General features: G+C 38.0%; 1 protein-coding gene and 1 long non-coding RNA gene across 2 annotated transcripts; one reads left to right on the forward strand and one right to left on the reverse strand.

Moving 5' to 3' along the window:
* On the reverse strand, positions 1-5258 carry LOC126824010 (putative ankyrin repeat protein RF_0381). The gene is made up of 2 exons (XM_050553103.2): positions 5183-5258; positions 1-3352 (listed from the first exon to the last, which is right to left on the reverse strand). Exons 1-2 carry the CDS (start codon positions 5200-5202, stop codon positions 286-288), a joined length of 3087 nt encoding a protein of 1028 aa, XP_050409060.1. The 5' UTR covers positions 5203-5258; the 3' UTR covers positions 1-285.
* Positions 5259-7690: 2432 nt separating this feature from the next.
* LOC126824117 (uncharacterized) lies at positions 7691-15277 on the forward strand. Its single transcript, XR_007681457.1, has 6 exons — positions 7691-7918; positions 10137-10335; positions 11201-11314; positions 12944-13081; positions 13661-13780; positions 14556-15277. It is a non-coding gene; the product is annotated as an uncharacterized LOC126824117 (long non-coding RNA).
* The last annotated feature ends 333 nt before the right edge of the window (positions 15278-15610 follow it).

The raw sequence follows: 15610 nt of genomic DNA on the forward strand, positions 1-15610 counted from the left end.
AAGTATTACGTCACAAGAAGTATTACTCACATCAATAAGTTCATGAATAATTTATTTTTAAAATTATGAAATCACGTAAATGACGGTACTGTACGCTTATCGTAGCCACGTATAAACGCAGCTAATGGTATTCATAATGATGATTATGATGACGATGATGAAGATGATGATGAAGGTGGTGGTGATGACGATGATGATGATGATGCTGAACTTACATAGTATCGATCGTAATAATGTCGACATAAAACATCACAATAATCACCATCATCATTATCATTATCGTCATCACGGTGATGATGATGAAGGTGGTGGTGATGAAGGTGATGATGATGATGATGGTGATGGCGATGGAGATGTTGAAGTTACATAGTATCGATCGTAATAATGTCGACATAAATCATCCAAAACATCATCATCATAATCACCACCATCATAATAGTACCAAACATCATCTTCATCATCGTCATCACAGTCTCCAGTTTCTAGACTGAAATATTTATCTGCCAAGTTAGATTTTAATAGAATAAAATTCTGTATTATTATTGGAAGCTTGAGCTGCTTAACCTTTTCTTGTATGTTTGACCCCAAATGTTGCCTAATAACTCTCCTACACATTGACTTTAAGGACAAGTTATTACAAAATGAATGAAATTCCGATTCTTTGGACAATGATTCACTTGTCTGTTTGTCGGTGTCCATATCTTTGTCCTTGTCTAGTAAAAAATTTAACTTAGAAACAATGTCGACCATCTCGGCTCCACTTTCATACAACAGTTTCCTAAAATCACTAATTATATTAGATGTGGAGTCTTCGGTCTGATCGAAATAATAACTCCCGTTATTCTTCAAGCAATAATTTGCAGCTACTAGGTATGAAATCATCTCCTGGGCATCCGATAACTGATGCAGTTCAAAAAAAAAATCTAAGGCGCAGTCCATCATAGTGCTCCCTGTTCTGTCCCTTACATTCACACCACCACTACGCATAATGCACTTACAGATTTTAAGATCTATTATTCTATAGAAGTCCATATATTCTAACACTGATTTTCCGGATTTATCTAAAATCTTAACATCTCCACCAGCTATTAACAGCCTTTTCACCAAGTTAACTTGTTGGAATTTAGCGGCCAGTATTAAGGCGGTCCGTCCTTCGTTATCTTGTACATCAACATCTACATCTTTACACAATGCAGCGTCTAAACATTCGTGTTCACCGAAATATCCGTTCTTTAAGCAACACGCGATTCCAACAACACAGAGATGTAAAGCAGTATGTCCGTGATAATTCTGGGTATCTGTCTTACAACCGTAATCCAACAAGGCTTTCATGTAAGGGACGTTGTTGAAAACAGCTGCAACCATTAATGGTGTGTCACCTGCTGAATTTATAAGGTTGACATCAACTCCTTCATCATTCAGAAAGACGCTCCGAGAAATAGTATCGATATTTAGCTCCCTGGCCAATAAATGTAAAATATTATCACCATTTTCATCAATATCATCATAATCGATCTTATTGGAATCAACTAAATGCTGAAAATATTCAATTTTGTCAATTTTCAGAATGTTTTTTACTAATTTATTGCCACGATTTTGTGTTCTAAATTCCATACCAAAACTCTCCAGCAACTTTAGTATTTCGATTGTGTACTCATGGAAACTGAAGAAACGCCAGTACGAAAGGCCATGGTCACGGAAGCAGTAACAAATAGCTGATCTACCATCGTCATCTAGTTTATTGACGTCAACCCCATGTTCAAGAAGACGTTTGATGAGTTCTGTGTTTCGAATGTTTACAGCCAACAACAACGGTGTGATCCCCTCTTTGTCTGACAAATTCACATCGCAGCTATGATCATTTAATAAAATATCAACAATATGTTTACTGCCTTTTTTTATTGCCAAATGTAGCGGCGACATTCCGCGACTATTTTGCTTATTGACATCAGCGCCATGTATTTGTAGAAGTGTGACGATTTCTATCTCATTTTGTTCTACTGCCAGCAACAACGGTGTGATCCCCTCTTTGTCTGACAAATTCACATCGCAGCTATGATTATTTAATAAAATATCAACAATATGTTTACTGCCTTTTTTTATTGCCAAATGTAGAGGCGACATTCCGCGGCTATTTTGCTTATTGACATCAGCGCCATGTGTTTGTAGAAGTGTGACGATTTCGATCTCATTTTGTTCTACTGCCAGCAACAACGGTGTGACACCCACCTTGTCTGACAAATTTACATCACAGCCATGATTATACAATAGAATATCAACAATACCTGCATTGCCGTTTTGTATTGCTAGGTGTAGTACTGACATTTCGCGGCTATTTTGCTTTTTGACAGTGGCGCCATGATGGTGTAGAAGTTTGAAGATTTCGATATCATTTTGTTCTACTGCCAAAAGAAGTGGTGTGATCCCTTTCTTGTCAGATAAATTCACATCGCAGCCATTTGTATTTAACAGTATTTTCACAGCACACCCATTTCTGTACTTGGTAGCTAGATATAATGAAGTTTCACCGAGTTTATTTTGTAAATTGATTTCTAGTCCAGCTTTTATTAATTTCTGTACAAACAAAATGGTGTTTGGTTTGGTGATAATGTGATGAAGAACGGTATATAGATTCAAATCGGGTACAGAAACATGAGCTCCGTGGTCTACTAAATATGACAAAACAGACATAAATCCTCTACGTGCCGCAGTAAATAAAGGAGTTATAAATTCATTGGATAAAATATTTACATCAGCCCCTGCTTCTACTAACATCATTACATACAGTAGGCACGTGGTCTCACAGTTTGCCCAATCTATACATAGATGCAAAACTGAAAGACCCTCGTCAAGCGAAATATAATTAATGACGTCCTTGACATTTTGATGTTTCAACAAAATAGAAAAGACTTCCAAATTACTGTTTTTACACGCCACCATAAGAATAGTTTCGCCAAATGTTGAATTCAAAACACAAAGAACTGGAAATGATGCCAAATATTTAAGTATTCCTATTTTCTCTTTTCGAACAGCTTCAAACAACGCACACCAAAACCCACATTCAGTGATTTCAAAAGACAATCCACGATGCAGTAAAAATTCGAAGCCTTCCACAAAGTCTGATTCAATCGCACTGGATAACAGTTCTATATTGATTACATCATCCAGACGCCCTTCTCTGTCGTAAATCAACTCATCTGTGTATAACAATTTTGTAAGCTCCAAATGTCGCAGCCTTAGAGCCTCTTTGCACCATTCGATACGAACTCTTTTATTTTCTGGTGAGTTTGGCGTCTGTTGAAGATATGCCCGCGCAACCTCAATTCTATTCAACCGGTTTGCCTCCTCAATTCTGAAATACATAAAACGAGTTACTGACTTCATTTACTCATAAAAGTTGCATTATGTAAGATTTAGGTAAAAAGCTGTTACCTGGTTAACCTCCCGAAATCTGAAATACGTAAAGTATTTTACTGACTTCTTTTAACTGATTAATGTAAAGTTATACTTTTAATGGTGTTACTGACTTTAACAATTTGCGATGCAAAAGCAGTTTAAATTTTGTTCCTAATACAAACCCATGCCATCCCATCAGCCACCTTCTTCTAAGATCATGCTAAAAATAAAGGGTTTTCATCTAATATGAATGAACTACTTTTAAAGGACAATATTGGTGCCAGTCATTATCACATATGTGATAGAGCTGGTTAAACACATTCCAAATATAATTTTAACACAGAGATCATTGCTACGATAGCTGAGTAATACAGGTTTTCTGAATAGGAAGTGACGAACGCCAAAAGAAAACACGAGTAAATGGTGAACAGCCAGTTATTAGGTCACTGTCGCTTCACACAATATATGGCTTCTAAACGTTTTATTCGTATATATACCGTAAAACATTTTATTGTAAGAAAGTCTAAACTCAAACTGTGTATACTTAATATCAATTAGAATATCACAGGCTAGCGATGATACGAGAGTTGATTATGGTCTGGATAAGTTAATTAATGTCTAATAAATAGTTTAGATAAAGAAAGACCTGCAATTGGCAGATTAAGCTCTTGCATAATGTATGTTTAAGTGAATAGAAGACATGTTTTTAAATGTCCTTTAAAAAATACGCCTTCTAGCTCGTATTATTAGCACATTGCATTTCTTCGTTTCGTTGTGAATTTCCTGGTAGTTCTAATTTTTACAACAGAATAAAAAATACGCGGGAAATAAAGGAATCCTGATCATCAAGTGGCATTATCTGTCTTTGTTGGGTTTTTTTTGGCGTTCGTCAGTAGCCGTTTTTGGAGAATCACAGACACCGGTTTTATTTTAATCCCTTCAAGTTCCTGTGCCTAACTGTGACGGGTTCTTAGTTTGATAAAATACAGTACATGTTCCAGGATATGTATGACATGTTGATTTGTTGTGCAAACATAGCAAGAGAGCGTAACTTAATGTAAACAACATGCTTACTGATTAATGGGAGATAACTACTGTAATATCAGACTACATTAACTTTATATTACACCAACCACCCCGCCTACACCAGGAAGCAAATGAGAGAGAGAGAGAGAGAGAGAGAGAGAGATGGGTTTAACGTCCACTTGACACAAACTAGGCCATTTCGGGACTAACACATGGTTCAATTATATTTCAATAATTCGCTTGCGCGTAGTGGTCTTTTAGCAGTGGGAATAAACCGGAGTACCCGGAGAAAACCCATGAGGTTGGACAGGCGACCATACTCCTTGCCACGTACAACCGGGGATTCGAAACCACACCAGTTGACTCAATGGCAGACCTGATGATACAGCGCGCACATGCTAATCATTCGGCCATCCAATCCCCCCACCCCCCAGGAAGTAAATGGAAAAGGTCTAAATGGGCACAGATCACCACTCACGAAACAAGGGCCAAAGGTATTTTAGTCTTTCTTTCCCTTTCCTTAATTACCCATTTTTGCATGGCGATCTATGTTGACTTTTTGGCCTAGCCTCGAAGAAAAGGATTTGAATTTATATTTTCTGCCAGGTATTGGTGAATATTCATGATTTTGAGGTGGAGGGATATTAGGCCACTGTTGTTTAACATGGCTTATAAACGTTTTATTCGTATATACCCTAAAACAATGTATTGTGAGAAAGAGTCTAAATCCACGAGGTGAACATAATATCAATTAGCCTACCTTGACTGATCAACGTCCATTCTGACCACAAAACTTAAACATTCACATAAAATCAAATAGGATGTTACTGCTATTGGTTTCGTAAAGGAAATATAAATATAAAGGGTTTGTACTACGACGTTTACGTCATTTTAAGGGAATCCCCGATTCTATTTAAAGTATAAAGCTTGTTGGTCGCCTGTTGTGAAATACGACACCGAGAACAACGTCGTCATGTCACGCGTCGCTTTTTTCACAGGTATAGTAAAAAGGTACTATCAAAGGATTGATACAATGCAATGTTGTACGATAGCTGGTAGTAGGTGGACAGGTCCATCTGTCTGTCTCGCTCGTAGCCCCTCTTGTTGATACTCGTGGCTCAGGCGTTGTCTTGCGATTAGTATAAGCTCGGCCTACCTGACAAATCGCCCTATACAAGGCCACCTGTCATTCATCCACCTAGTTTTGTCCAACCACGGTGGATAAGTGAGTAAGACGCTGTGTTGGCCTTAAACGTTCATCGGGATATTCCGCCCCCCCCCCCCCCAACCCACTGTCTGTGGTTTAGGACAGATATTGTACTGGTTTTTTTTTTACCTAATTCGACATGTATGGTTATTGGGCTGAAAATGCTCACAACCATGCTTCAAGAATATATCCCCCTAGTCGCTGATTTAATATCATCTATAAAAATACCCACCATGATATCTCGTAACCATTGCTTCAAGAACATATTTCGCTAGCCACTGCTTGAATGACAACAATACAAAAACACCACATCTCGTAACCATTGCTTCACGAATATATTCCGCTAGCCACTGCTTTAATAACAACAATAAAAAAAACACCACGATATTTCGTAACCATTGCTTCAATAATATATTCGCCTAGCCACTGCATTAATAACAAAAATAAAAAAAAAACACTACGATATCTCGTAACCATTGCTTCAATAATATATTCCGCTAACCACTGTTTGAATAACAACAATAAAAAGAATCACCACGATATCTCCAACAAAACAACAATAATTTCTTTAACATTAATATATACGTACTGATCTTTTATTTAACAACATTTTTCATTGTTTGTCAGTGACCAAGTGATTTGAACAAAAATTCTTTTATATGTCGGCCGTCAATATAATCAACACAATGGAATATACTAGATTTGTCACGATCACAATTCAACTTAAGCCGCCATCACACGCAACTACTATACCTATGTCTGCGACACGACCTTTGCTAAGATACGAATCTTTCGCTGTATCTACATCAGATGGCTCAGCCCTCCCGGCGTAGCGGGGATCACGGTGGCTAAGTGGGTAATTCATCCAGACTTTCCTGCGTGGTTCCCCCTTGTCACTGATGATGCAGGACGGAGGGTCTGACAAGGACAGCTGTCTAGTCGATTGGTTGGGACGAAAAACCGAGGTCCCGTGTACACATTGGCGTGCGCGTAAAAGATCCCTTGACAGTTAGAATTCGATATAAGAGTAGGCCATAGTGCCGCTGTCCGGGCAAAATTTCCCTCTTAGCACACTATGGCGTATGCCCATCTTCATTAGCTTAGTTTGGGACAGAACAGTAGGACGTTAAACCCCATTTAATTTCATTTCAAGTCGTTTTGGCTGTCAGTTGGACACAGATCACCAAATATTCCTATGCCGTAAACAAGGGCCAAAGCTATTTTTAGTCTTCCTCTCCCTTTTCCCCCCTTTTGCATGTCGATTTTTGTTGACATTTTGGTGTATAGTCGTAAAAAAGGGTTTGAAAGTACATTTTCTGCCAGGTTTTGGTGAATATTCATAATTTTGATGCGGAAGGATACAAGAGTTGAGAGGTTGTTTAGGTTGAAATGTAGGGCCTAAAACTGCATGTTTACTAGTCTCTACTTCCAGCTTGTGTATCTCAAGTTTTTCATGAAGAACCTCATACGTGCTTTTGGGCAAGAGGTTGCCACAGGTTGCTCCATCTGTAATAGAAAGCGTTCTACCCAACGAAAATGTCGGAAAAATTTAGAGCCGGTCTAATATACGAGAATTAACAGTCAATGGGGAAATCATTAGTGATCTGTGGCCAGTTGCCACAAAAGACCGTTACGTCAACCCATAGAAATAGAAAAAGAAATATTTCTATGGCGTTCATATATGCCCCACCCCATCCCCACCATGGACCGTCTTCAAGCAAGTTGAACCATATGTTAGCCCTGAAATGACCTAGTTTATGACGAGTGGACGTTAAACCTCATTTCTCCCTCTATCTCTATTTATTAAGAAAGGTATATGGGCTTAATACCCTTTCCACTCTACGATATGCAACGATATTCAGAATGTCGTACCAGATGGAAACTCCTAGTGTGTGGGGTCGGCTTTATACTTATGCTATGTGAATTAACAAAAAGGGGTGAGTCGAAAGGACCCTGTATTATTCATAACAATGCCAGTTTTCTCGGTTAATATCGATTTCTTTATTATTTAAATGAGTGACGTACTGCTGTGTATTTATGCCAATTGCGTTTTATGAAATCAACCTACGAAGTGAAGTAACGATTTGTAATACCCAAAAAAAAAAAACATACGAAAATGTGTCTGATTTATATAAAGTGTTAAAGGGAAATCAAGATTACGAAGTGATTCCGAAGTAAGGATTTGTAATTACAAACAAGAAAAACCCTAAACAAAAAGGTGTCTGATTTATATAAAGTGTGCAAGTGTATATTTATAAAATGAAAGCCATTTTTAGTTTATCGTGTTTGGTAAGTAGGCCTAATATTTTTTTGATTTACAGCTATATATCGGATGGCCCAGACAGAAAACCAGTACACTAGTTCAGTACCGGATTTAGGGGAAGGGGGGGGGGGCAAAGTGGGACAAATGTCCCAGGCCTCCCACATTTAAGGCCCCCCCCACAATTCTGGGTCATACTAATATTTTATCCCAGACGGAGCCAACCAGTGCCTGGGCTAAGGGGGCGAGAATTGGGGCCCTGGGCAGTAAGGGATATTGGGGGCCCCAGGACTGGTAGGTACCAACAGATTTTCGGGGGCCCAGGAAATCGCTGCCTAAATTGTCTCAGATGCACTAAAATTAATCCTAATTTTAAAAAAAAAATTCCTGGAGGTACATACTAGTACGATCCGCGGTCAGTACGAACAATTTGAATAAACAACAATGGGGCTCCCGCACAGTTGGTATGTCCCGGGCCCCCCACAAGCTTAATCCGGGACTGCACTAGTTAAAGTGGAATGATTTGATTTACAATTTAGAGTGAAGATGTCAAACATCCATATTTTACGACATGTGAAATGGTAATGATATAGGTACAATACTTATTGAATTATTCCACATTAAAGAGTGTACTCGGTTTTTTTCTGGGCGACCCGATATATATTCTGAATATTTAAACATGGAAGAGCTAAATCTGCCTATTGCAGGTCTTTCTTTAGGCCTGAAATATTATAATAGATTATTAATTAAACATATGTCGATGCCATAGGATGGTCGAGATTTTCAACGGATTTAAACACGATTGAGGTTAATGATTTAATCAAAATGTAAATAATCGAGACTTTTTTTACTATCGCAACAACAGTAGCAATGACAATCGGGACTACACTGTTCTTCAACTATCGCTCAGAATGAAGTAATTTGACTAAAATTTAATTTTTAAGGTATTCCATTTTCATTATCTAGTTTTTAAAGTTACAATTTCATATTTTCTAAGAAAGTCAAAACATAATTATTTCTATGTCTTTTGCTCAATAGGTTGTCAACTCACTATTATACGATCATAGGTGTCATTCTCACACTTAAAACTCATTTACACCGGAAATAATAACACAATTACCTCCCAATTACCTCCCTTTTTTCTATTCTCCAACATGGAGTAGTTATCTTCAAATGCTTGAATTTGAAGTTGAAAATGATATTTTGCCAATTTCTCAACTGGCAATAGTGAATTATAGGATTAATAGAATTATTCTTTATCAAGGTAGGGCTGTTTATAGATACCATCTATTTTAAGGCTTTATTTTAATAACTTAAAAATTTGAAATTGCAACTTTAACTATTATAGGGAGAACTGTCAGCTCTTTTTTTTTTTTTTTTATCTAAATCTTATATAATATATCTTCAATCAGGAGATCGATGCGTATAATGGTACCGTGTTCGATCCCGGTGCTGGATGAGACAGTTTCTCGGAATTTTCCAGCTTGGGCTCGCCTTAGTCGGAGGGGACAGTAGGAAAGGAATAGTGTCTAGTTGTTTATATATCCATTCGACGCATGCGTTATAGCCCGAAGTACCCATTGTCACTATTTTTGGGATTGAGAGAATTCAATTTCGGAACGTTCAATCGAGTACGCCCTTAGATAACATTTGTGATGTACATAGATAACCCTTGTGATATATATAGTTAACGCTTGGGATAAACCATATGACGTACACAGATAACCCTTGTGACGTACACAGATAACCCTTGTGACGTACATAGATAACCCCTATGATGTACATAGATATAACCATTGTGATGTACATAGATAACAATTGTGACGTATTCATGTTTAATAAAAAAAATTTTTTTTTGGGGGGGGGGGGGCGAATGGTTAGCGCGTGCGCGTTGTATCATAATGTGTGTCATTGAGTCAACTGGCGTGGTTTCGATTCCGCTGTTGTACGTGACAAGGGGCAGCCTACGGTCGCCTGTCCAACCTCGTGTGTTTTCTCCGGGTCTTCCGCCCCCCCCCCCCCCACTGCTAAAGACCCCTATGCGGAAGCGAACTATTGAAATGGAATTGAATCATATGTTATTCCCGAAATTACCTAGTTCTTGTCGAGTGGATGTTACCCCCCCCCCCCTCTCTCTCTCTCTCTCTCTCTCTCTTCATGTTAGTCCCGGTCACCCAGAAGCCATTAATTGTATAACTTACGGGGGTATAATAATTGTCTGAATGATAGAGACTAGTTTTATTTCAGGTTTTACTTCATCTGAGTGGTATTAGTGGAATAATATCCAAGCAACGTCCCCTGTTATCATTCGATTGTCTCAATCAACTAGGATGTCAGATGGTCGATGGAAAACAATGTTGTCAGAGTAAAGGGAGACAATCCAGTCGAGGTTCAATAAGAACATCTTTACCTGGTGTCTGTCAAGCATTCGGTACACTTGGAAGCGGTAAGCTGAATGGTTAAATGAAATGAAATGAAATGGGGTTTAACGTCCTACTGTTCTGCTCCTATACTAGGCTAATGAAGACGGGCATACGCCATACAGTGTGCTATGAGGGAAATTTTGCCCGTCAGCGGCACTATCGCCTACTCTTATATCGAATTCCAACTGCCAGGGGATCTTTTACGTGCATTCTAATATATACACGGGACCGAATGGCTCAATCTGTTTGTTTAGGCCAGCTCAGTTTTTGTCAAGGTCACTGAGATGTAAATAAGGTTTGGGCACGGGATTGTTGGCGAGATTGTAGATTAGGGTTAGAGTGAGCATTAGGGCTAGATCCAGGGTTAGGGTTGGGATTAGCGCTAGCTCTCGTGATCTATGACGAAAAATTGAGCTGGCCTTATCATTTAGCGCTAACCATAAGAGTAGGCCGTAGCACAGCTGTCCGGGCAAAATTTCCTCATACCACACTGTATGGCTTAAGTCCGTCTTCATTAGCCCAGTCGGTGCAGAACAGTAGGACGTTAAACCCCAAATTATTTATGCAAAATTAATTTGCCGTGTCTCTCTCCACACTTTCTGCCCCGTGCATGACAAGCACCACTTTATAGTCCGCTCTGTGCCAATATTAACATGTGTTTGATATACCCGCAACAATTAAAAAATGAAACGCGCCATGTCTGTTCATGTGGTATACTCTGCCCGTGCATGACACCCAGCTTGAGATTTTTTTGTTTTATTATAGCATGTTTGATATACCCGCAACAATTAAGGGATGGAACGTTTCCATGTGGTATACCCTACCCAGTGAATGACAACCATCACAGCATAGTCCGCTCTGTAACAATATTTATTTGTTTTATTACAGCTTGTTTGATGTACCCTCAACAATTAAGTGATGGAACGTACCCTGTCTGTCCATGTGGTATAGGTTATAAATGTGTTGCCGCAAAAGTGAAAGATATGACGTATGGACAAATGGGTAAGTCTACTCCATACCATGTTCCAGAGGCGTGCTGGGGTCTCTGAAGGTAGACAGATCAAACTTAGGGCACTATAGGGGGAAACTCTTGGTTCTGTGACACATCATAGAATCGATTTGACGTATCTGAGCCCTGGGCCTGGCATACCATACATTGATAGGCTACTTGGTTAAGGGAGGGGGGTTGGATGGCCGAATTGTTAGCACGTGCGCGCAGTATCATAAAGCCTGTCACTGAGTCAACTGGCGTGGTTTCGAATCCCCGGTTTTACGTGACAAAGAGTACGGTCGCCTGTCCAACCTCGTGGGTTTTCTCCGGGTCCTCCGGTTTCCTCCCACTGCTAAAGACTCCTACGCGCAAGCGAATGATTGAAATAAAATTAAACCATATGTTAGCCCCGAAATGACCTAGTTTGTGTTGAGTGGACGTTAAACCCCATTTCTCTCTCTCTCTCTCTCTCTCTCTCTCTCTCTCTCTGGTTGAGGGATTATGATTTAGTCCTGAAGATGTGAACATGAACATAGTTAGCAACAATCAAGAATTAAACGAAATGGGGGGGGGGGGGCACATAGCCACACACACCTCTATACCCTGGTAGGAAATCTCATCGAATTCGAGCGTTATCAACCATTTCCGTTTTGTTTTTTTGTTTTTTTGTTTTGTTTTTTTTTATTTTGAGGGCAGGGTTGCCTACCCGCCCAGCACGCATCTGCCATGTTCTAGCCATTGCTATACTGTATTTTTGACGTAGTGTGTCTATTTTTATCGTCCAATCAAATCTCTCCTGAGTAAGATTGCTGGTAATCGTAGTTGTATTCAGTTTGCTGAAAAATTGAAATCCCGTGTACACATTGGCGCGCACGCAAAAGAGTCCTTGACAGTTTAAATTCCATCATATCACACTGTATGACGTATACCCTTCTTCATTAGCCAAGTTGGAACAGAATAGAAGTACATTTAAACCCCATTTAATTTCATATTTATTGTGACACCCTGAATGATGAACATGCACAAAGAGTGTCTGGTAGCTTCAGGGAGACAGGGTTAGGTCATCAATGCTTCAGTAGTAATTCATTTAAACATTATTTACGACGTAATTGTAATTCATTAATATACAGTATTTACGACGTAATTGTAATTCATTAATACAGTATTTACGACGTAATTGTAATTCATTAATATACAGTATTTACGACGTAATTGTAATTCATTAATATACAGTATTTACGACGTAATTGTAATTCATTAATACAGTATTTACGACGTAACTGTAATTCATTAATACAGTATTTACGACGTAATTGTAATTCATTAATACAGTATTTACGACGTAATTGTAATTCATTAATATACAGTATTTACGACGTAATTGTAATTCATTAATACAGTATTTACGACGTAACTGTAATTCGTTTATACAGTATTTACGAGGAAATCTTTATTCGTAAACACCGTGGTTATGAGTAAGCCTGTCCTAAATTAAATTTCAAGATTGGATTGAAGATTTACACTGACGTGAAATCCGATTGAGGTAATGATTGGTTGAATAGGTCCATTGTAGCCAAAACATAGACATGAATATATACCAACGTTTTAGCTACGGTCTTATATGTAATTGTCCATTACAGGAACATGTGAATTACAGTGTACAGATAATTCAGAGTGTGGCGAAGAACAGTGCTGTAGAATTGGTGATTTATTAAAAGGAAGAAGGAAAAGATCGGCCTACACTGGAGTCTGTACATCATTCGGTACCCTTGGTTCAAGTAAGCAATTTACTTTCTTATATTCTTTAATGTAAGTCCCGCTATCCATGTACGAGTTTTCGCCGGCGAAAAAGATGGTCTAATGCAAATGTAATAGTACTGTTTCCATGAGCGAATTTTCTGCAGCGTGTTTTCTCCTTGTAAGTTGGCACATGCGTGCCCAAGCCGGTCATTACTTTCTGGCGTACAAACACGCTTGTTGCTACAAACTTAGCTTGCAAAATGGCAGATTTTTTTTAGACATGATGTTATTATAAAAAGGCGGCGACTGAACGTAACCATTTTCAGGTTCCATGCTGTAAAGAGAAATCCTCATTTATGACGTCATTTGTTTAGGATTCACCAAACTTGCGTGAACTGCAATTGTTTCAGTATGTTTGATATTGATTCAGTATGTTTGATACTATTACAGTATGTTTGATATTGTTACAGTATGTTTGATATTGTTACAGTATGTTTGATATTATTTCAATATGTTTGATATTGATTCTGTATGTTTGATATTGATTCAGTATGTCTGATATTGTTTCAGTATGTTTGATATTGTTTCAGTATGTGTAATGTGTAATATTATTTCAGAATGTGTAAATGGTACTGATCCTCTGACAACCAGTAATGATGTACATACAGAATGTCCATGTGCCAGCCCGTTAGACTGTACTGTTAGCGATGGCTACCAGACTATACCCGTAGACTTTGGTAAGTTGCGATATCATAATCATCATCATCATCAACACAAAGATACACTATAAAATGGTTACGACGTTTTGAGTTAGTTTAAATTAAATTTTCGATTTAAATAAGGTTGATGTGCTGTATTGTTTCGCAAAGTGGAATTCTGTCCTTTTTTAGTGACATCATCGTGCTTGTGTTAATTAGAAGATAAACACGTCCTGTTTCGCATTTAGATGGGTGATATTTAGATGGGTGATATTTCGCGTTAGCGTCGTGGGTTCTAATGTAAAATCTCAGGACATGTCTATTGGACAGTAACACCCCTCTAAATGCCAAACGGGAAGTGTTTATCGACATTGTAACATGCTATTTTAGGATTTTAGGATTTTAAAAGAAGTTACTAAAACAGAGGGGTGTTATTGTCCAATAGACTGTGTCTAATTGACCAATCAAAACGAAAGATTCACCCTTAAGCATGTTACAATAGGGTATAACTGGTCCTCTAAGATTTTATAGTCCTAAAATCATCCATGTGTTAATGAGGTATAACTGGTTGGTCCTAACATTTTATAGTCCTAACATTGTCCATATATTAATAGAGTGTAACTGGTCCTCTAACATTTTATAGTCCTAAAATCATCCACGTGTTAATGGGGTATAACTAACATTGTCCATGTGTTAATGGGGTATAAGTGTCATGACGACTTGACTACCACAGACCTTATTGGTATGTGCCGGGATTCGAGGTTTTAAGTACGTATTTATTAATGAATAATCTATTTCTGTTCCTTTTCTTCAGCAAAATGTGGAATTTAAAGACGTTACGGCATTTGAAATCTCTTAAATGGTATTAGCAACACAAGATGAATAGAAACAGATAATACAATACAAAATATATTTATATTTCATGTTAGAAAATTCAAACCAAATTCTCTGTATATCAGCTGTTAACATAATACATAATATATTTATATCTAATGTTATCTCCCCCCCCCCACAACCATGTATAGCAACAGTTAATTTAATACATAATATATTTATATCTGATGTGAAAACCCCCAAACTACCCTGTATGTCAACAGTCAATATAATACATAATATATATATATTGCTCTGTATATTAACAGTCAATCAGTCAATATAATATATATATATGATGTTACCCCCCCCCCCCCCGCCAACCGTGTATAGCAACAGTTAATACAATACATAATATATTTATATCTGATGTTAAAAACCCCAAACTACCCTGTATGTCAACAGTCAATATAATACATTATATATTTATATCTAATGTTAAAACCCTTAACAGATGATATATTACAACATGTAATTATCAACAGTAATATATTTGAATATGATTTTAAAAACCCCACAAACTACTCTGTATATGGTAGACCTATATTTGATGTATATTGTTAAACAATCACATGAATATCAACTTCTATATATATTGTTAACCAATTGAAATAAATCCGACTTAAAAAGACATTTTCTTGATTAAAATTATTAGAAAACAAATTTTAGGTTGTCGTCCTAATGTGGTTGGTGGTTAGATGAGTAATGTGTACACGAGACCTCGGTGTTTCGTCCCATCTGAAGGACTATACATTGTCCTTGGTCAAACCCTCCTTCCGGCACCATTATTAGAAAACAAATTTTAGGTTCTCGTCCAAATGCGGTTGGTGGTTAGATGAGTAATGTGTACACGAGACCTCGGTGTTTCGTCCCATCTGAAGGACTATACCTTGTCCTTGGTCAAACCCCCCGCCCGGCATCATTGCTAAGAGGAAATCACGCTGGAAAGTCTCGAAGAACATTATCGGCTAACACGGGAATCGAACATGGTACCTT

Source organism: Patella vulgata, chromosome 6, assembly GCF_932274485.2.
Source record: "Patella vulgata chromosome 6, xgPatVulg1.2, whole genome shotgun sequence".
NCBI lineage: Eukaryota > Metazoa > Mollusca > Gastropoda > Patellidae > Patella > Patella vulgata.